The sequence below is a fragment of the Cnephaeus nilssonii genome (assembly GCF_951640355.1).
Source record: "Cnephaeus nilssonii genome assembly, chromosome: 11".
NCBI classification, from domain to species: domain Eukaryota; kingdom Metazoa; phylum Chordata; class Mammalia; order Chiroptera; family Vespertilionidae; genus Cnephaeus; species Cnephaeus nilssonii.
In genome coordinates this window covers 68,719,264-68,741,980 of record NC_137082.1, presented here as the reverse complement: position 1 = coordinate 68,741,980, position 22,717 = coordinate 68,719,264, and the positions used below count along the sequence as shown (strand labels likewise).

General features: G+C 46.9%; 2 protein-coding genes across 4 annotated transcripts; both read left to right on the top strand.

The window, feature by feature from the left end:
* The first annotated feature begins 47 nt into the window (after positions 1-47).
* On the top strand, positions 48-17,256 carry ZSWIM3 (zinc finger SWIM-type containing 3). The gene is made up of 2 exons (XM_079784834.1): positions 48-384; positions 14,851-17,256. Exons 1-2 carry the CDS (start codon positions 230-232, stop codon positions 16,781-16,783), a joined length of 2,088 nt encoding a protein of 695 aa, XP_079640960.1. The 5' UTR covers positions 48-229; the 3' UTR covers positions 16,784-17,256.
* A 2,014-nt stretch (positions 17,257-19,270) lies between these two features.
* On the top strand, positions 19,271-22,457 carry ZSWIM1 (zinc finger SWIM-type containing 1). Of its 3 annotated transcripts, none has more exons than XM_079784837.1 (2): positions 19,271-19,290; positions 20,300-22,457. In XM_079784837.1, exon 2 carries the CDS (start codon positions 20,445-20,447, stop codon positions 21,813-21,815), a length of 1,371 nt encoding a protein of 456 aa, XP_079640963.1. In that variant the 5' UTR covers positions 19,271-19,290; positions 20,300-20,444; the 3' UTR covers positions 21,816-22,457. The 3 variants fall into 3 exon arrangements, with proteins under 3 accessions (XP_079640963.1, XP_079640961.1, XP_079640962.1); XM_079784835.1 differs by lacking the exon at positions 19,271-19,290 and adding an exon at positions 19,298-19,504; XM_079784836.1 differs by lacking the exon at positions 19,271-19,290 and adding an exon at positions 19,310-19,350.
* Positions 22,458-22,717: the final 260 nt, after the last annotated feature.

The window sequence follows — 22,717 nt, the reverse complement described above, 5'->3', positions numbered from 1 at the left end:
GGGACCTGATAAGGAGGGATGAGCGTCATTTCCCCTCTGTCAGAGAGCAGACGACCCCAGCCTCTTTTACCGCCTCAGACCTAGGGCTGCTCCGGCGCTTCATTGCCGGCCACCCAATTGGGGCCGAGCTCGAAGGCATTCTGGACCGACGGCAGACCCTCACAGTGTGACCTCTGACCCCTGGTATTGATCGTAGGGCCAACCCCTGGCGTGGGCTGAGGGGGCAGCCATGGAGCTGGGCAGCTGCTTCAAGACCTACGAGGATTTCAGGAAGTGCTTCAGCCTCTACAAAAAGGAGACCAGTTGCTCCTTCATTCTCAGGGACCGCGTCTCCGTCCGCTGCCACAACCTCAACCACGGCACCTCCATCCGTGAGGACATCCTGTAAGGGCGGGGTGGGGGTGGGGCAGGAGGGGGGGAGGAGGCCGGACTGTCACCTGGAGGGCGCCCTGGAGGAGGGAGTGCGACGGGGCCCTGGTTTCTCTGCGCATTCGACAAGCAATCAGTAAGCACCTGCTGGATGCCTGGTGAAAAGAGAGCAAAACCTCCACAGGCATCCGTTTTTGACCCTCCCACTTCAGCCTCACTCGCTCACACCTACACTCACAGCTTTTGTGGAATTCCTGTTAACTGCAATTTGTCCCATTTTCTGAGCACCTGCAGTATCCCAGACACAAAATATGGCCTTCACACATGGATAAAAATGCCTTGGTGATCATTTCCTTCATCAGTCTCCTCTTTACAAAGCAGTAATGTGGTCCCTTGGTTGGTTCTGTTCGTTCGTTGGTTCATTCATTCATTCGGTTTTGAAATAGTTCTTGAGCTGAGATGAACAACCGTTTTTCAAACACTTCCAGTGTCGCATGGTAAGCAGCACTCTCTGGTCTGTCCATTCTTTACCCCATGTACAGAGAATTATAGATAAATGTTATCTCTCCCATTTAGTAGATGACACAATGCAGTGGAAGAAAGTTTACTTTTAATTTTACTGTAAGAAAAAAGGATGGTGAAATTAACAGCCAGCACCAGGTCTTTGTGCTAGGAGCAACAAGTGTGAATGGGGTAACTTGGAGAGCAGGACCTATCTAATCAACCCCAGCTGATGGCTCCCAGGTGAAAATAAAGATCCATTATTGCCAGAATTTGGGGCCAGACAAGTCAAATCCAGGCTTTACGTGAATTCTTCCACTTTTTACAAATGGAAAATCAAAGTGCATCTGAGGGCTCTGTGTTGAGATGTTTGGCCCAAGTTCCCATCTAGGAGGGCATGGTGTGTAGTTCCCCTGCTCTGAAGCCCAGTGCTGTGCTGGGTACAGACAACAACGATGAAAAAGGAACCAGCCTAGACTCAAAAAGCTTAAGGTGGGATGGCCCTGGACTGTGTGGCCCAATTAGTTGAGCGTTGTCCTGTGCACCGAAAGGTTTGTCTGTTCAATTCCTGGACGGGTCACATGTCTAGGTTGCAAGTTTGCTGTAACCTAGGAGGCAGGGAGGCAGCCAATTGATGTTTCTTGTTCACATTAATGTTTCTCTCCCCTTCTCACTTCCTCTCTGAAATCACTAAAAACATATTTGGGGGGGGAGGGAGCTTAAGATGGGATAGAGTTGGACTCCAGTAAACTGACTAGTATGTGATAAATGTTTAAAAGAGATGTACAGTCCGACTGGCATGGCTCAGTGGTTGAGCATCGACCTATGAACTAGGAGGTCACGGTTCGATTCCCAGTCAGGGCATGTGCCTGAGTTGCCAGCTCTATCCCCAGTGTGGGGCGTGCAGGAGGCAGCTGATCAATGATTCTCATCATTGATGTTTCTATCTCTCCCTTCCTCTCTGAAATATATATATATACTTGGAAGAGGAAAATAGTAAGAGAACCTATAACAAAAATCACCCCCACCTTCAAAATCACCTGGTGTGAGCCAGGGAAGTCTGAATTTGGTATGGTTACAGCCAAGAAAAATGGGAATTGGCAGAAAAGAGGGGGCATGTTGGAGCAGGGAGTAAGGTAGGATTTCAAGAAACTAGTATCTATAAGAAAGCACCTAGGTGTTAGGACTGAAGGTCGGGCCCAGCCTGTTTATTGCCAGAGCTCTTAACTGCGCTACTTAACCAATGGGTTGTAACAGGTTTTTATCCCACTTGTTTATTAATTCATTCAACAAACTTCTAGTAAGAGGTAAAACGTTTACCCGCAGGTGTTGAGCTGGGATACAAAGATGGGTAAATTGTGGTCTCTACCCTTAAGGACAGTAGTGGACTGAGCTAGTTTACGAGGAAGTGAATTAGTGAGCAGCCCTAGCCTTTAGCAGACACAGATCGACTGTTTGTTGGGATGTTGTAAAGAATAGTCTTGTACACTGTTGGGCTTTTGGAATGGTATATGGATGTGTGGAATGAACATTTCTCATGTGGAACTGCCAGGAGGGTGGAGGAAATGTTTTTAGGAGATAATTTAGCAGAGCGCAACGTTTCTCGCAACCAGATATGCATATTACTAGTGGACAGGTGAGATTATTTTATAGTAACTATAATGTTAGTACCCAAACATAAAGATCCTATTAAATAGAGTAAAGTGAGCTGATTTAAAGGAAACCAGTTGAAAATAATAATGCAAATGTTATATGGGTGGCCATGGCAGATGTAAAAAGTGGTTTGTGATTCCTGGAAGTTTAGGAAAAGCTGGCAAATGATTAAGAGTGAGAGCTCTGGAGTCTGGGCTTCACCCCTTTACCTTGAGCAAGATTTTTTTTAACCTTTGCCACATGGTGTATTCCTCTGTAAAATGAGGAGGGTATAGTAAAAATTCAATAAGAAAACACATGTAGCCCTAACCGGTTTGGCTCAGTGGATAGAGTGTCGGCCTGCAGACTGAAGGGTCCCAGGTTTGAGTCCAGTCAAGGGCATGCACCTTATTTGCGGGCACATCCCCAGTAGGGGGTGTGCAGGAGGCAGCTGATCGATGTTTCTCTCTCATTGATGTTTCTAACTATCTCTCTCCCTTCCTCTCTGTAAAAAATCAATAAAATATATATTTTTTAAAAGGAAGCAAATACATGTATCCCAGCCAGTGTGGCTCAGTGGTTGAGTGTTGACCCACGAACCAATAGGTCACAGGCAGCCACATGCAGATCCGGTCAGGACACATGCCCAGGTTGCTGGCTCGATCCCCAGTAGGGGACATGCAGGAGACATCCGATCAATGTTTCTCTTCAATGTTTCTATCTCTCCATCCCTCTCTCTCTCTAAAAATAAATAAAAACATTAAAAAGAAGAAGAAGAAAAGCCCCAGTTGATTTGGCTCAATGAATAGAGTGTTGACCTGCGGACTGAAGGGTCCCAGGTTCGATTCTGGTCAAGGGCACATGCCTGGGTTGAGGGCTTAATCCCCTCTAGGAGGCAACCGATCAATGATTCTCTCATCATTGATGTTTCTCTCTCTCTCCCTTCCTCTCTGCAATAAAATATATATAAGTATATATATACTAGTATATATAAAAGAAAATACATGTAGTGGCTGAAGCATAGGCTACGTAAATATTTGCCAAAGATGTAACTGTAGTACATGCTAGAAAGTGGTAGATATTTTAAGAGACCCAAAGAAATGTACTGTGGGAGTTATCACTAAATGACCAAAAGTCCCAGTGACTGGGTAGATTCTATAGTTTTATACACAGTTTCCCATCCCATATCTATATATATAAGCCTAGGTGATCGTTAAGACTGGTAGACTGAACAATCGGTTGACTGGTTTCTATGACGTGCACTGACCACCACGGGACAGACACTCAATGCAGGAGCTGCCCCCTGGTGGTCAGTGCGCTCCCATAGCCGGTCAGCCTCCCGGGGTCCCTTCCCCCAGCTGCTGGCCCCAATTGTCCCCAGTGGCCAGCCAGGCTGAGGAGCCCCACCCGTGCATGAATTTGTGCACCGGGCCTCTAGTTTTTATATATGGCTGTTGGGGGCTTTTTGTTGTCTTTTTGGGGATTGATATTCTTCAAACAATCCATGAAATATTCTGATGTCTGTCTTCATTGCCCTTCAGTTTAATAGTCCCCCCCCCCCCCCCCCGACCTTTGTTTAAGGAAAGTTGGCTGATTCCTTTATTGTTCTGGGGGGAGGGGGAGCTCAGAGCTCTTGGTGGGGCAGCCCACTTCCTCTTCACCATCAGGGCTTTCTGGCTGTGCAGGATGGCGCTGGCCCAGAGGATGCAGCCATGCGCAGAGCCTGGCTGCCAGGCCAGATCCGCGGGACTTGTTCTTAATGGATCACGTGCTGAATGCTGTTCTGGGGGGCCCCAGCATTCTTGGCAATGGTGGTGCGCATGTAGGAGGCAGCTGGCTTTCGCTGGCCCGATCTCTGCTTCGTGATGACCCACTGTCTTAAGTGAGTCAGGCCGGTATAGCGAAGGGAGTTAGTTGAGGGCCTTCAGATTATTGGGTTCAGTGTTGTTCGTCTGGATCAGGAAGCTGGAGCAGTCCGAAGGACCATCCATTGCAGATGTGGAGGCAGCTCCTCTGGCTGCGGCGGAGGCGGGAGACTGAAATAGCAATAGCTACCTTTTTAAACTTCTTTGGGGATTCATTACAAACACTCTGCTAAGAGCTTTACAGGCATTGTTTTATTTAATCCTCATCACATCCTTTGAACTATAAGCCCTGTTAGCTGAGTTTTTATTTTCCATGTGTCCATAGTCACAAGGCTGCGTGCGTAGGAAAACAAAAATCTTGGTAATACACTGGCCACTTAAAAAATTAGTCAGTACTTACTCATTCCTTCCTTCTTATCCTTACCAGTCCCATCAACATCTTTGGAAGTCAATTTCTGGCTAATGAATAGATGTGGTAATCATCAGGGTAATACAATGCAAATAAAAATGATTGCCAACTTGAAATTACACATCACCCAAGAGCTGTGGGACTTGGTGAATCCTTACATCACCCTCAGCCTTATGTCAGTTAATAAATGGAGAAGGGAAATCAAGCAAAGAAGCTGATGTTATAGGAACTTGAAAAGCAAAGACTTTACATAGCAAAAAATTAAATTAGGTCTTTGAGAAACATGATAAAGCCCAGGAATATTTTGGTAAGACCAATCTTTACATATTGCAAATGTGAGACAGAAGGGGAAAATATACCATGAAAAAAAAACAACAGTTGATACTTAGTTTTAAAAATTTTTTTATATATATTTTATTGATTTTTTTTTTTTTAGAGAGAGAGGGATAGAGAGTCAGAAATATCGATCAGCCACCTTCTGCACACCCCTACTGGGGATGTGCCCGCAACCAAGGTATATGCCCTTGACTGGAATCGAACCTGGGACCCTTCAGTCCGCAGGCCAACGCCCTATCCACTGAGCCAAACCAGTTTTGGCTTAAAAAAAAATTTTTTTATTGATTTAGAGAGAGAGAGAGAGGAAAGGAAAAGGAAAGAGAAAGAGAGAGAAAAACAGCAATCATTTGCCTCACGTCCCTGACTGGGGATCAAGCCTGAAACCTGAGCATGTGCTCCAGCCAGGAATCAAATCAGCAACCCTCCAGCCCTTCAGTGCAAGGGACTGCGCCCAATCAACTGAGCCATACCTGCCAGGGCAACAGTTGACACTTCATTATTATTATTTTTAAATATGTTTTTATTGATTTCAGAGAGGAAGGGAGAGGGAGAGAGAGATAGAAACATCAATGATGAGAGAGAAGCATTGATCAGCTGCTTCCTGCCTGCTACACATTGGGGAGTGAGCCCAAAACCCTGGCATGTGCCCTGACCGGCTTTTGTTGCTGTTTATTATTATTTTTAATGATTTCAGAGAGGGAGAGATAGAAAACAGAACATGACCTCCTGGTTCATAGGTCGACACTCAACCACTGAGCCACACCAGCCAGGTAACAGTTGACACTTTAAGTCATTCTTTGATTATTCTAAGAATTGCCATATAGCTGCCATTATCACTTACATTTTGTTACATATATTAATTTTATAATTTTAGTCTCATTTTTTAAGATAAAATTCCATTCAAATATATTTTTTCCTACTACTTACTATGAAATGTTTCTAAAGATGTTTTTGGCTTCAATTAACTGGAAACCATCTCAAAATGCCTTATTTCTTTTTAAAAAAAATATATTTTATTGATTTTTTACAGAGAGGAAGGGAGAGGGATAGAGAGTTAGAAACATCGAAGAGAGAGAAACATTGGTCAGCTGCCTCCTGCACACCCCCTACTGGGGATGTGCCCACAATCAAGGTACATGCCCTTGACCGGAATCGAATCTGGGACCCTTCAGTCCGCAGGCCAACACTCTAGCCACGGAGCCAAACTGGTTAGGGCTAAATGCCTTATTTCTTAGACGCCCAGAGGTTGCCCTTTGAAGGGGATTGTTTTAGTGGCCCAGGCTTTTTGCTTCATTCCACTCTGCCATCCTCAGGTCTCAGCTTTGCCCTCAGGATGGCTTCCCAAGTGGCACAAGTGCAGAAGTCACATCCAGAAGAAAAAGCCTTCCTTGGTTTCCTGCAGATTTCCTCCCATGTTTCTTTGTCCAGAATTGGGCCAGTCTCCATGCCCATTTCTAATAAGATTACTTTAATCAGTTTAGATTAAGCCTGAAGCAGTTAGCTCTATGGGAAAGGGAATGACTTTCTGTTCAGAAGGGAGAAGGGGACAAAGGGATGCTGGATGGCAACCAACAGATCCTGTCAAAGGCGTTTAAATGAATTCACGTTTACTGGTACTGATTATTCTTGGATTAGGTACTGATTATTTATAAACAGTACTCTTGTTAGTTTCATATTTGTAGATTAGGATTTGGAGGCTTAGAGGAAGTGAAGTGACTTATCCAAGTTCACACAATTAAGTGGTAAAGCTGGAATTTAAATTAGATCTTCTGAGTGAGTCTTGTTCCTAACTCAAGTTATATTGTCTAAAATGGCTTTACTCCAATTATAAAAAACTCGAGGCCCAGTGCATGATTAAATCATGCACATGTAGCCCTGACCGGTTTGGCTCAGTGGATAGAGCGTCGGCCTGCGGACTGAAGGGTCCCAGGTTCGATTCCGGTCAAAGGCATGTACCTTGGTTGCGGGCACATCCCCAGTAGGAGGTGTGCAAGAGGCAGCTGATCGATGTTTCTCTCCCATTGATGTTTCTGACTCTCTATCCCTCTCCCTTCCTCTCTGTAAAAAATCAATAAAATATATTAAAAAAAAAATCATGCACATGTAGGGTCCCCTACACGCTTTCGCTTTCGATCACGGGGGAGCTGGGTGCCTGTCCGCTGGTGCACCAGGCCTTTCAGAAGCCTCCGGCGCAGCGAAGGCTTCTGAAAGGCCTGGTGCCTGAGCGGACAGGCACCCAGCTTCCCCGCTTTTGATGGTCCGTGGCGGGACGTGAGCTCGCTGCCCCAGAGGCCCCTTCTGTGCCGCAGCACAGCCATGGCGCAGACACTGAGCTTGCGCCGCCGCTGGTGACGCGAGCTCAGTGTCCTGCCGGCCCAATCAGCCATCCCGGCCACCCCGAGTCCCGCCCCCCCGTGCCTTCTGGCCAATCGTGGGCATAGCGAAGGTACGGTCAATTTGCATATTTGTCTATTATTAGGTAGGATTATATTCATCGCTCCAGGTGCAGTTTACACACAAAAAGGATACAAATCTTATGAAATGAATCAGAAGTTTTAGTTAATCTGTTCTAATTTCCATAGTCAAGGTGAGTGCTATTCAGTAATAGTCAAATCTTGGTTTTGGAACATGTCCATCTCAAACAATTTGGTTCTTGACCGAGTTAACAGAAGAAATGTTTGATTGTCAAACAGAACTTCAGTTTTCGACCAACAACCCTTTCATGCTGATACCTGTATGATCAGTCACGTGTGTCTCTCAGGTGACAAACAAAGGAGGGAATTTGAGAGTATGAGTAAGTTTACTATTAAACCTCACATTGTTAACATCTCAAGAAATTGTGCTGTGAATATTTTCATGTTTTTGTGCTTTTGGTGCTGTTTATTATTATTATTTTTAATGATTTCAGAGAGGAAGGAAGAGGAAGAGAGAGATAGAAAACAGAAATATCAGTGACAAGAGAGAATCATCCATCAGCTGCCTCCTGCATACCCACTGCTAGGGATCAAGCCTGCAATACAGGCATGTGCCCTGATGGGGACTCAAACTTTTTATTATTATTAAACTAGAGGCCCAGTGCACGAATTCATGAATGGGTGGGGGGAGCTGGCCTGGCCCCAATTGGGGTGGAGGGGGCGATTAGGGGCGGGGCTGGATATGGGGCAGGGTTGTGGGAAGTTGGCTGGCCAGCCCCAACCTGACCGGCCCTGCCCCTGATCGGGGTGGGGGGGGCCAATTTGGAGTGGGGCTGGGTGGGGGGAGGAGCTGCAGGAGGTTGGCTGGCTGGCCCCGCCCCCTATTGGGGTAGGGGAGCTATCAGGGGCTGGGCCGGCCAACCGCCAACCGCTACCCTGCCCTCGATCGGGGTGGGAGAGTCTGATCATGGGCGGGGCTGGCTGGGGGGAGGGGCCGTGGGAGGTTGGCCGGCCGGCCCCACCCCCTGATCAGGCTGGTTTGCTGGCCACAGTGGGCATCATAGTGGCCGGTCATTCCAGTCCTTATGGTATTCTGGTTGCTGGCTTTTTATATATATAGATAGGTACAGTAAGTCATCATGGGTCCTAAAAAGGTTAGTGATAACTGCAAAGTGAAAAGGAAAGTTGTGAGAATGACAATAGAGTTTAGACATATACTGTATATAAGAAAGTTTAAAACAGGGAATCATTTAGGAGTCTGGAATCAATTAATTCAATTTATATTATTTCTAATGGGAAAAAATGATTCTGTTTTCGAACAAATCACTTCTCCAACAGCCTTCCGGAATGAATTAAGTTTGAGAACTGAGGTTCCACTGTCTAAGTATATTGTTTGTACCTCTGTTTAATCATTCACCACTTAATATTGACTTTATTGACCATCTATTTAATAATTTTTCTGTTCCCTAGACTGAGAGTAGAGAATATCTAATTAGTGTTATGTAACCTTCTAAGCAATTAGCAGTGCTTGGTACATAGTAGGACTTAGTAAATGTTTGAAATTAAACAAAGGACTTATTCAAAGTTATCTACACTAATAAAAGAGAAAGATGCAAATTGACCATACCTCCACCACACCCACCATCCAATCAGGAGTGAGTATGCAAATTAACCCAACAAAGATGGCAGGTTTATTTGCATATGCAGGTGTGGAGCGAAGACTGAAGGCTCTGGCCCGAGCAAAGACTGAAGACTGAAAACTGAAGAGGCTTGGCTTCTCTGCTGCGGCCGGAGCGGAGAAGCCAAGCCCTGCTGCAGCCAAGCGGGAAAAGCCTAGCCTTGAGGCTTGGCTTCTCTGCTGCGGCTGGAGCGGAGAAGCAAAACCTCACTGCAGCTGGAGCGGAGAAACCTAGCCTCGAGGCTTGGCTTCTCCGCTGCGGCTGGAGCGAAGGCCTGGGTCCTGGTGCCGGAGAAAAATTGGTGCCAGCAGCCAGGGGAAGGAAGACCTATTGCATGAATCTTCGTGCAACGGGCCTCTAGTGGTTAATAAGACTAGAACCAGGTCATCTGACCAAACTCTCCCAGTGAACATCCTAGTATTCTACTCATGTTATAGGAAGAATTTCTATATTGTACACATTCATTAAGGTCATTCAGTATGTGTGTTTACAGTACCTAGTCTGTGCGTGGTGCAGTGCCAGGCACTGGGAGTACACTAGGGTCACAGGTAAGTAGGGGAATACAAATACCCACAGCGTAGATTAGAAAGAATCAGCAAAATTGGATGACTCCCGTTAGATCCTGGTTGAGCACTCTTAGATATAAGCACTAAGGGAGATTTTTAAAAGAAGTGTTAGCCCTCCATATCTTCAGGTTCTGCATCCATGTATTCAACCAACCACAGAATATTTTTTTGGGGGGTGAAGATATGTTGTTGCTGACATGTACTATGTAGTTAGGCCTTTGATGGTTGATGCTTGTGTCTGTACTGAACATGTATAGACATTTTTTTCTTGTCATTCCCTAAACAATACAGTATAATGACTATTTGCATAGCATTTACATTGTATTAGGTACTATAAGTAATCTAGGATGATCTAAAGTAAATGGGAGGATGTGCATACGTTATATGCAAACACTACGCCATTTTATATAAAGGACTTGAGCATATGTGGATTTTTTTTTCTGGTTAATACTCACCCAAGGATATTTTTTCCATTGATTTTTAGAGAAAGTGGAAAGGAGGGAGGGAGAGAGTAGCGGGGAGGGGGGGGAGAGAGAGAGAGAGAGAGAGAGAGAGAGAGAGAGAGAGAGAGAGAGAGAGAGAGAGAGAGAGGGAGAGGGAGAGGGAGAGGGAGAGGGAGAGAAATATGGATGTGAGAAAGACACATCGTTTGGTTGCCTCCTTCACATGCACTGACCAGGGCGGAGATCAAACCTGCAACTCAGGTACATGCCCTTACTGGAAATCAAATCCATGACCTTCGGTGCATGGGCCAACACTCTAACCACTAAACAACACTGGCCAGGGCAAGCATATGCAGATTTTTATATTCTTGGAGTTCCTGGAACCAATCGCTAGCAGATACCAATGAATGACTATATAAAACCCTATTCTTGTCTTGAAGGGAATCTTTGATTTAACCTGAGAGACAGAAATAAGTACAGATTAAAATAACTAAAGCAATCAAAGAATTCTTACAAAAGAATGTGTACTTCAATGTATGTAAGTTATATCTCGATAAAAAAGCTTAAGGGAAGCAGGAAGAAAATAACAGGCTTCAACCTAGTACCCATTGAGTTTGAAAAGCATGATGCCAACGAGGACAGTAAGTTTAGAGATCTTTAAGGGAGTTATTGAACCTGAACAACCAACGTGTTGAGGGTCAAGTTGAGGAAGGTAAAAGGAGAATTCAGAGAAAGGAGAAATATTTAGAAAGAAAACAGGCAGCATAATGGTTAACTACGCAAACTGTATCCAAGCAGGCTTAGTTCAAATCCCATATCTTTCCATTTTAACTGGAGAATTAAATTCCAGATTTTCATCCTTGAGAAGAACCCCTTTAAGCCTGGTTCCCCAACTGTAAAATTTGGATAATAGGACGCTTTTCATTGTATAAAATTATGTATTTTAGAGAGTAACATGTAGCCTGGCATATAATAATCTTTAATACGTGTAGTAGTGAAAGGATAGAATTTAAAAGTCTTGTTAACATATTGGTATAGATACATGGAGAAGGAGGAATTAAAAAGAATGCCAGCACTGGCCAGGTAGCTCAGTTGGTTAGAGCACCGTCCCAACACGCTAAGGTTGCAGGTTCGATCCCCAGTCAGGGCACATACAAGAACCAACCAATGAATACATAAACAAGCGGAACAGCAAATCGATGTTTCTCTCTCTCCTTTCCTCTCTAACATTAAAAAAAAAAAAAAAAAAAGGAAGAAAAAGAATGCCAAGCTTTCTCACTGGGAGTTGCTGTCATTAATGGGACCAGGAAAGGTAGAAAGAGCTTTATGGCTGGCACTCATCATTACCTTTCTTTGGACTAATTTAACAAATGTGCTAAGAGCACATAAAGTCCATATAATTTGATGAGCTAGAGCTATGCTAGGATGGTGAGCCATCAAAAGGGAAGGACCCAATCTAAAGGCTCAGGGAGCCCTGACTGGTTTGGCTCAGTGGATAGAGCACCAGCCTGCGGACTGAAAGGTCCCAGGTTCGGTTCCGGTCAAGGGCATGTACGTTGGTTGCGGGCACATCCCCTGGAGGGGGTGTGCAGGAGGCAGCTGATTGATGTTCCTCTCTCATCAGTGTTTCTAACTCTCTATCCCTCTCTCTTCCTCTCTCTGTAAAAAATCAATAAAAAATATATTTTAAAAAAATAAAATAAAATAAAGGCTCAGGGAAGTCTTCCTAGAGAAGGTGATGTTTGCAGATAGTCCTGAAGAATGAGTAAGCTTTGAGATGAAGACTGGTGGGAAGGGCATTCCAGACTGAAACAAACATGAGCAAAGGCATAGAGGTGACACACAGCATAGTGAACCTGGGAAGCTGTAGTCAGTTTGACTGCACACACAAAAAACAAGATGGTGAGGGGGTGGTAAATGAAGCTGGAGACATGGGCAGAGGCCACACCACAGTCATCCTTCACGGTTGTGCCATACTACAGGGCTGCTCCATGGCCCTGGAGGTGGGGATGGTGTTGCTGGCCCAGCACTGTGCATACATGTGCATATTCAGCCCTGGGCCCCTCCTCCCTGTTATTGAGGTCCTGGCATATCCTGTTTTTCTAAGCTTGCCCCACAGGGTGAGCAAGCAGGACCAGCTGGCATAGGGTGTTTGGAAAGGGATTGATGAAATGTCCAGGCTGTGTCATGTCATGCCAGAGGCTGAGATTTTTTTCCCCCTCCTCTAGTCTTTGGGCTGTGACACTTACTGAGGAGGCAGGGGTGTGACCCATTCCACCCACCAGTGGTCTGTGAGTCATTTATCCAGCAGATCTTCGATGAAGGAATAGCGAGCATTATGTTAGGTGCTTGGAAAACACTGAGGAATAACTCAGTTTGGTCACTTGAAGACAGCCCCATTCAATTGGAATGTACTGCATAAACACCCAGGTAAATGTCACAAGGCATAACAGCTGTGATATCAGTAGCTGACTTATATAAAAATAAATAAAAGAGCCCTCGCCAGTTGCTGAGTGGTTAAAGCATGGAGACCGCGTCTCGGGTATGCATTTTCAATATGGTGAATAGGTAGCAGAGGCTAAGGAAACCCAGCACTTATTATAATTTTTATTTCTATATCTTAATCCATTGCTGTTTCCAACTGGAGGTTTAAAATTTTTCTGTCAACACTACAGAAGTGTGGCCTATTTAATTCTCATAACAACCCTAATAAGATAGTTTCATTTTATGATGAGGAAACTACACACAGAAGTGAAGTGAATTGCCCAAGGTCAAACAGCTTCTGAGTGGCAGAGCTGGAATTCAAATCCAGTAGTTAGCCTCCACTGTCTCCATTGCTTAACCACTAGATATACTGCTATCCAGAGAAGCTCCTAAGCCTTTTATTTCAAATAAATGCTATAAATACAGAGAAAGGAACAATTACCATGGTTTGAGGGCATCCACAAAGGCTCCTTGGAGAAGGTGGTACTTGATTGGGGCCTTGAAGCATGGGTTGAAAGTTAATAGGAAGAAAGAGCAGATAATCAATTTAGTTACCCTTCTCCTTTGAATCATCACTTTCCTCTTAGAATGGAAAAACCAGCAGGGACCCTAAAGATTATGTAGCCCAGGGGTTCTCAAAATCTCTTAGGATGTGGACATTTTTCTTTAAATGAAAGGTGAACAGAGATTTTCTGTCTTAGAGAAGAGACCCAGACTTAACCTTACTCGTGACTCCCAAGGGCCACTTTTTTATTTTTTATTTTTATTTAATCCTCACCTGAGGGTATGCTTTTAAATTTATTTTTATTTTTTAAAATATTTTTATTTGTTATTTATTTTTAAATATGTTTTTTATTGATTTTAGAGAAAGAGAGAAACATCAGTCAGCTGCCTCCTGCACTCCCCCTACTGAGGATGGATCCTGCAACCTGGGCATGTGCCCTGACCTGGAATCTAACCAGTGACGTCTTGGTGTAAGGGACATCACTCAACCAACTGATCCACATGGGCTTGGGCTTTCATTGATTTTAGAGAGAGGGTTGGGGTGTAGGGGAGAGAAACATCGAGTGCTTGCCTTCCCGTATGAGTCTTGACCAGGGATAGAACCCAAAACCTAGGTATATGTCCTGGCCAAAAATCAGACCCCCAACCTTTTGGTGTACTGGATGATGCTCAAATCAACTGAACCACCAGGCCAGGACAGGGTCATTTTTATCTTTGCTGTCTAGAGTAGGCAGTGGCTCCCAAAAGGTAGAAATGAAGTGGACACTTTTTTTTTAAGTTTAGATCTTTACACAGTACTAGAGGCCCAGTGCACAAATTCGTGCACAGGTAGGGTCCAGCTGGCCCCCCTCCCTGATGGGGGCTGATTGGGCAGGGCCAGTGGGGGGAAGGGGCTGCGGGCAGTTGGCCAGCTGTCCTTACCACCAATCTTGGGGGGCGCCAATCAGGGGCCGGGCCAGTGGGGGCGGGGAGGGGCTGTCCCCCTATCCGGCTGGTTGGCTGGCCACAGTGCGCGTCATAGTGACCAGTCGTTCCAATCGTTCTGGTGTTCCGGTCGCTTGGCTTTTATATCTATAGATTATTGATTGATTGATTTCAGTGAGAGAAAGGGAGAGGGAGAGAGAGAAACATCAGTGATGAGAGGGAATCATTGATAGGCTGCCTCCTGCAAGAACCCTACTGGGGATTGAGCCCGTAACCTGGGCATGTGCCCTGACCAGGAATTGAACCCTGACCTCCCAGTTCATATGTCGATGCTCAACCACTGAGCAACACTGGCCGGGCAGAAGAGAACATTTTAAACAGTAACCAGCTAGGTACTCTGCTATTGCCTCTTTTCTATTTTCCCTTGTATCTTGCTCAGATTGAATTGTTGGCAGCTACAGATGAGCAACAGAGTGAATGAAAGGAGTTGGGGCTTAGAACTGCAGTAGATGAAAATGAAGGGAGTTTTAGCTAGATAGGGTCTAGAAGCAAGAGCTGCATACTCTGGGATTGGAGAGTAAGCATAAATCTTCCTTCCCTACATCCTACACTGCACTGTGGTCTCCAGAAAATATATCAGCCACTGTAAGCCCAACAGGGCCTTATCTTATAAAAGAAAGGGGGTGGCCAGCACCTTTCTTATTGTCCCTTCTACTTTCCCTAGATATGTGCAGGTGAAATTTGTCTGTAGTCGGACCCAGTCAAATAGGAAGAGGACACCAGACGCGGACGTGTGCCCAGCATACTTGCTCCTGCAGTACAATGAGAAACTGGATAGACTATTTATCAGTGAACTCAACACCCAGCATATACATGTTGACTCCAAAACTGCGGATCCTGAAGGAGACATTGCTGAATCTCAAAAGACATTGTATCAGCAGACACCTGAGCCTGAGCAGCCCACATATAAAAAAGACCTTACCAGGGCTGAGAAGTCCCCTGTTGAACCTTCATTTTGCTTAGGTAAGGTCCAAGCAGCCTCAAAGCCAGAGCAGGAGGGTATCACTCCTTCTGACCTGGCCAAGATCGCAAAAGTGATGAAGAACTTTCTGAAGGTGGATGAGGGTTCCATGGCCTCCCTCAGTGTAGGCAACAGCCAAGACCTGGACCGGCTCAGCTTTCAGAGCAGCAAGATGAGCAACCTGTTCATCCGCTTCCCAGAGAATCTCCTGCTGCACCGGGTGGAGAATGCCCAGGGCCACATCCTCTACGCTTTCTTGGTGGAGAACAAGGAGCGAGAGAGTCGAGTGGTACACTTTGCTGTACTCAGGGCCGAGACAGCCACGTCTGTGGCCAAGATGCTGGGTATCTTCACAGAGTTCAACTCAGATTGGCCCAAGATCAAGGTGATCTTTGTGGACCCATCCTTCCCTCACCGAGCCATCCTGCAGGAAATCTTCCCTGCCGCCCGCATTCTCCTCTCCATCTACCACACAACCCGACTCTTGGAGAAGAAGTTGCATCGTAGTTCAGCAAATCCATCCTTTAAGAGCCTCATGAAGGAAGCCCTACGGGAGGCTGTGTTTGTCACCTCTGAGGCCAGCCTGCAGAATCTCTGTCAGATGTCCCAAGCCCTACTGCATGAGGAGCTCTTCAGCTTCCTGCAGGCCCACTGGTTCTCCTGTGAACTGCTGTGGTACATGCACGTCAGGAAGGGCCTGCATGCGTGTAACACCTACATGGACAGCCTAGACATCGTCACCAGCAAGGTGTCAAGCCTCTTTAGGAAACAGCAGTCCCTGCTGGACTGCATCCTCCGCTTTGTGGATTACATCGACTTCTTTAATACCAAAGGTGTGAAAAACTTGCCCACAGCTCCTCCCAAGTTAAAGAAAGCCCGGCCAGCAAGCATGTTACCGAGGTCCAAGAAGCCTTTTGAAATCTGTGGCGGGAGCTTCTCCCGGCTCCCCAGGAAAGAGACAAAGCCATACCCACAGCAGGTGCAGCTGGAGCAGCAGCCACAGGTGCAGCCCTTCCAAGGTGGCATGCTAGACACCTTGCACCAGAGTGGCTTCGAACTGGCCTACAAGCTGTGCTACAACGAATGGGAGGTGGTACAGAACTCGACCCACCTGATGGATGCGGCTGGCTCCTCAGTGGACATTAAGCTGCTGGAGGACTCTCACCAGGTTAGCAAAGATGGCTGTAGCTGCAACTGTTCCTTTCAACAACGGTACCACCTGCCATGCCGACACATTTTGGCCCTGCTACACAACAGCCAGAAGCCAGTGGGTGAAACCATGGTTTGCCGCCGGTGGCAAAAGAGGTACCAGCACCTCCTTGGGCCTAGTGGGGAGCTCCGGGCCCCTGTTGTGGTCCCAAACACAGGCCAGCCTGGGAAGCAAGGAAGGAAGGACATGATCCAGGACCTAAGCAGGGAACTAGCAAACCTGCTAATGCAGAGTGAGGGGCCAGAGCTGGAGGAGCGCTTTTCCACCTTGCGCAAGATTGTGGACATCTGGGCTGATCCTTACCAGCCACCTGCGCCCACCCAGCAGCCAGGGGACTTCAAGGATGTGGGCCGCCTCCCCTTTCTCTGGGGAAAACAGGAGGAAGGGGCGGGATTCCCTCTTGCTGGAGCCACGATTCATGATTAAAGCACTTGCTCTGGTGCATTGAACCGTAAACCCCTCTCCTTGGAAGTCTGAGAGCTCACAGTGGGCAGGTCATGCTAGGGGTCAGCATTTTAACCAATGCCTTCCTAGGTAAGGCTAGGAAGATTGTTACAATAGAGAGAAGAGGATCCCCCTGTGTGACAGTCCTTTGAATTTCCCCCTTTTTGCCCTACCTTTGGCATTCTTTGGGAGCCCCATTCATTGTTTAAGGCCAAAGTTGTCTCCATGTTGAAAGGTCATCCCTCTGTCTCCCCCAATCCCTGAGAACAGATCTTATTCACTTTACAGAGATGAACCTCATGACCCAGGATAGGGTGAGATGAAATGGACCCGGTAAAAGGGCTTGTTTTCAGGGACAAAGGGAAGGAGGGTGATCCTTGATTATTGCTGCTTTTTACAAAGAATCTGTTCCGTGTGTCTATTTTTATTCATATTAAAGGTTTTTGTTTTTTTTAAATAAAATCAAATAAGGGAAATGTGTGCTGCTTGAATAGGGAAGGAATCGAGTAGGGGTTGTGAAGCAAAACAACTTGATGCCTCAAATTCAAAGACTTAATCCACCACTTCATCCTCTTTCTACCAAGCAAACCTTCCATTGATTTCAGGCTGCCTCCTATTCCAACAGGATGAGGCCAAATAGGGAGAGAAGAAACCAGAATCTTTTTATTTTTTTTAATTTATTTTATTTTTTAAATATATTGTTATTGATTTCAGAGAGGGAGAGAGAGATAGACGCATCAATGATGAGAACCATTGATCAGCTGCCTCCTGCATGCCCCACACTGGGGATAGAGCCTGCAACCTGGGCACGTGCCCTGACCGGTAATCCAACTGTGACCTCCTGGTTCATAGGTCCACGCTCAACCAGTGAGCCATGCCGGCCGGGTGAAACTTATAATCTACTTACACAATAAAGTTGGGCAAGTCATTTAACCTCTTATAATCTTATAATTAATTGCCCGCAGCTTGCAGGAAGACTGTAGGAAAGTCCCTAGTTTCTTTGACCTGGGTTTCCTCACCTGCAAAAATCAGTGTTGGGCTCTGGCAGGTTTGGCTCGGTGGATAGAGTGTCAGCCTGCGGACTGGAGGATGCTGGATTCGATTCCGGTCAAGGGCATATGCCTGGGTTGCGGGCTCGGTCCCCAGTGGAGGGTGTGCAGGAGGCAGCCGATCAACTATTCTCTCACATCATTGATGTTTCTCTCTCTCCCTCTCCCTTCCTCTCTAAACCCATAAAAAATATATATATTTTTTATATTTTATTGACTTTTTACAGAGAGGAAGGGAGAGGGATAGAGAGCTAGAAACATCGATGAGAGGGAAACATCGGTCAGCTGCCTCCTGCTCACCCCCTACTGGGGATGTGCCCGCAACCAAGGTACATGCCCTTGACCGGAATCGAACCCGGGACCCTTGAGTCCACAGGCCAACGCCCTATCCACTGAACCAAACCGGCTAGGGCCCATAAAAAATATTTTTTTTAAATATATTTTATTGATTTTTCACAGAGAGGAAGGGAAAGGGATAGAGAGCTAGAAACATTGATGAGAGAGAAACATCGACCAGCTGCCTCCTGCACACCCCCCACTGGGGATGTGCCCGCAACCAAGGTACATGCCCTTGACTGGAATCGAACCTGGGACCCTTCAGTCTGCAGGCCAACGCTCTATCCACTGAGCCAAACCGGTTTTGGCCCATAAAAAATATTTTTAAAAAATCAGCGTTGGCCTAGTTTCCCCTCTAAATTTATATAAATGGAACATTTTCACCACAGTTATAAGCATCAACCCTGACTTTTGTTGCTGCTCGTTTGTAATCTTAATCACCCAGAGCCTGGTAGCCAACCATCTTCAGGGGAACTGAGGTCAAAAGATGGCAGTCCGTCTTGTTTCTTGCATTAGTTCACCATGACCTTAGGTCACAGCTTCATTTTGGATCTCTCTTTCTGTAAAATCTGGGAGGGGTTGGCTGGGCAACACCAAGCTCTCTCAAGATCTGGGTTTTCTCAAATCCAAGGGCTGGGCTCCTAACCCCTGACCTCGAGGCGGAACTTGAAACCTGGGCCTCAGTTTCCCCAAGGCAGAAGACTCAATACAACTACATATGCACCCTTTCCTACCGCCCTCCCCCCCACACACTCGGGGCCTTTGGAATTTGACTAGAAAAGAAGAAAATTCTTGAAACACTACTATTTATTTTCCATTTCATTTTCGGCCGCTGAGGGAGTTTCCATAGTAACACGTCCTTCTAGTCGGTTCCACAGACAGGAGGTTCCAGAGTTCCAGGTTCAGGTCTCAGACTCTCCTGGATGCAAATATTCTCAGGCTTTTATTGGTTACCGCCAGCCGAGCCCCCTCGTAACCATGGTAACAGCACCGCCCACAAATTGCCGGGCTACGATTGGTCCGAGCTCGAAAGACCTAACGTGAGCTCCTTAGGCCATTGGCCCGAGTCACAGGAAACTGGCGCCGCGGTTGGTGAGTCTAGAGGTCAGTCAGAGCCAGAGACGGGGTCAAATAGGGAGACATGGCGACTGAGTCAGCCTGTGGGTGAGTGATTTCGGAAGGGGTGGAGACACAAGGCACCTGCTTACGGTCCGCCTGGACACAGCTCCCAAGGGGGTGGGAGGTTGACGTCTCTTCTGGCTCCGGCCGGACTCCGTTTGGAAAAGTCTGACATCAACATCCTCCCGTCGGGCAAGAGGTGAGAGGTCAGAGGCCGCGTCCGTTCTCTGTCCCTGGTTTATGGAGCTCAGGTGCTTTGAAAAGCAGTCGGGGTCCCGACCCAACGGCTCTGCGTCCAGCTACTTACACAATAATGTTGGGCAAGTCATTTAACCTCTTTGAGCCTCAGTTTCTCATCTGTAAAATGGGGACAGTAACCTGCTTTTGGGTCAAATAGCGGAAACATTTGACGAGAACTTTGCTCTTCACATCGGTATTTACGGAGCGGCATATTTGTTAGCCCCGTTTTAAGGCTGAAGAGATGGAGGCTCAGAAGGTGTCACTGACTTGCCCAAGATCACACAGCAAATTTGGGGCAATTGCATTTCTCTTGAATACACCAGGACCAAGTGAAAGAATGGATGCCAAAAGGTAATTTGTAAATATAAAGTGCTGTACAAGTATTTAAAATGCTGTTTTAAAAAACAGACTATGTGCAGCACTAGCCTTCACACCCATTTAGATCTTATGGAACCAAATGGCTGGCTTATCCGTTAGGTCTCAGCTCCAATGTCATCCTCCCTTCCCCCAGAAAGGACTTCCCTGAGCACCTTAGCTAAAGTTTCCCTCCATCCCCAGTTCACACTCTGTTACCCAGTATTGTGGTCTTTGTAACCTTCATTATCTGATATATCCTCGTTTATTTGTTTACATGTTTATTGTGTTATGTCCCCCTGAACAGTGCTAATACACAGTAAGTGTTCAATAAATATTGTCTGAATAATTGAAGAGCCATGCCCCTACCATCTCCTTAAACCTGTGTTCCTCTCCATAGGCCGCTCTTTGGAACAAGATCTGGGAAATACAGTCCAGCCTCAAGCCGCAACTTCATTGGAGCTTGAGAGACTGGGAGCCTCCTGTACAGCAGCCTTGCAGAGAAGTATTTTGACCTTGGCATCTAGACATCTCCCATCTCCCCCATGGCCCTGACAATGCTGACTGAGCTCTTCATTGAGGACCCAAGCCCACCTATGCTGCTGTACCAGGTTAGCGAGACTGCCAAGTTAGATACCCTCAACTATCAGAGCTACTTTATGCAGGACATCTTTGCCCATTTCCCTGATATCTTATTTATCCACCGGACCTATAACCCAATGGGCAAGGTGTTATATACCTTCCTGGTGGATGGCCCTCAGGTGCAGCTGGAGGGTCATTTTGCCCGGACAGTTTACTTTGCCATTCCTGCCAAGGAGGATGCTGAAGGCCTGACCCAGATGTTCCAGATATTCAAGATGTTTAACCCAGCCTGGGAGAAAGTCTGTACTATCCTGGTAGATCCCTACTTCTTCCCTCTGCCCACCCTAGCGATGGAGTTCCCCACAGCCGAGATCCTGCCCTCAGCCTTCCATATCTGTAAGTTCCTCCAGGGCAAGTTCTATCAGCTTTCCCTCGAACAGCCTGTGAAGCAGGTGCTCCTGACCGCCCTGCAGAGCACCATGTGCTCAGCCACCGCTGGCAACCTGAGGAAGTTATATGCACTCCTGAGCAACTGCATCCCCCCAGACCAGCTGACCAAGCTGCACTTATACTGGCTGCTCAATGACCGCATCTGGCTGGCCCACCGTCGGAGAAGCCAAGCCGAGAGCAGCCACTACTTCCAGGGCCTGGAGGTCACCACCCGCATCCTCAGCCAGTTCTTTGGCACCACCCCATCTGTGGAACAAGGCATAACCTCCCTGCTCCGATTTGTGCAGCAGCACTCCGGAGACAAGGCCATCTTCAGCCTGGGCTTGAGTCCCCAGAGCAATTGTGCCCCCTCGGACGTCAGCCCCCACAGCCCCAAAGTGGAACAGTTGGTAGAAGCCTGCATCCAGCACTCCCTCCGCACCATCTGCACAGAGCCAGCAGCCCAGCTCTGCCTGGGTGAGCTTGCCGTGGTCCAGAAATCTGTGCAACTCATTGGCTCTGGCTCTGAAAAAGTGAACGTACAAATCCTAGAAGACACCCATAGAGTGCAGCCCCAGCCTCCTGCCAGCTGCAACTGCTACTTTAACCAGGCCTTCCACCTGCCCTGCCGCCACATCCTGGCCATGCTCAGCGCCCGGCACCAGGTGCTCCAGCCCAATATGCTGCCACCTCAGTGGACAGCAGACTCTGCTGCTAGTCTGGATGACATCCTGGGCAGCAAGTGGAGTGAGACCCTGGATAAGCACTTGGCTGTGGCTCTCCTCACTGAGCAGGTGGGTCAGCTCTTACAACACTGCAGCCAGGAGGAGTTTGAACTGCGGTACAGCACCCTGCGGGAACTGGCCGACATCTGGATTGGCCCTTACGAGCAGGTCCAGCTGTGATTACCCTGTGCTGAGAGATGCTCATACACAGGTACACACATCCTCCCCTACACACACACTCACACGGTTGTACTTCCCTGGACCCTCCCTCCAGGACAAAACAGGCCTTCTATTGCCTCCTGCTCCCTACAATATGTCTAGTTTTCTACGACGGGAGTCAGCAAACCTTTTCTGCAAAGGGCCCGACAGTAAATATTTTAGGCTTTGCTGGCCATATAGTCTATTGTACTTGGTTTTGGTTTTGTTTGTTTGTTCTTTTTACAACCTTTTGAAAAGGTAAAAACTATTCTTAGCTCAAGGGCCTTACAAAAACAGGTGGCCCCTGCTCTGAGAGAAGAGGTACAGACAGAGATCACGGTCTGGGATGAGATAACGCTCCTGACTCCCAGAGGAAGAGGCCCCTCAGAGGAGCTGGTGCAGCCAGGTTCCCAGTCTTTTTACTACCCCGCCCCATCCTGAGGTCATTAAAGTTGAATGTTGCCTACTTTAGCGCTCGTCTAGTTTTTTATCTTGCGGAAGGCACTTTAGGAAATGACATGGGAAGAATAGAGATGTTGGAGTCCGATGCTGCCTGCAAATCCTGGTTCCTTACTTGCCTGATTCTTGAGACCTGGTCTGCCTGTTACTAGCTGTGGGACTTCAGGCAGGTCACCTCGCTAAGCCCCAATTTGTTCATCTCTAAAAATGAAGATCCTCACAGCACTGGTAAGATTAAAGGAGTGGGCATATAATGGGCCTGATGCCCAGTGGGTGCTCACATAAGTATTAATTCTCCTTCCTTGCCTGTGGTGTCATCACCTGCCTTCAGCAGGCTGGGAAATGTAGGCAAGAGGAAATTCACATTGCCTGTGACTTTGTACAAGAAGTTTTGATCAAGTCCCAAAACAATACAGAAGAAACCT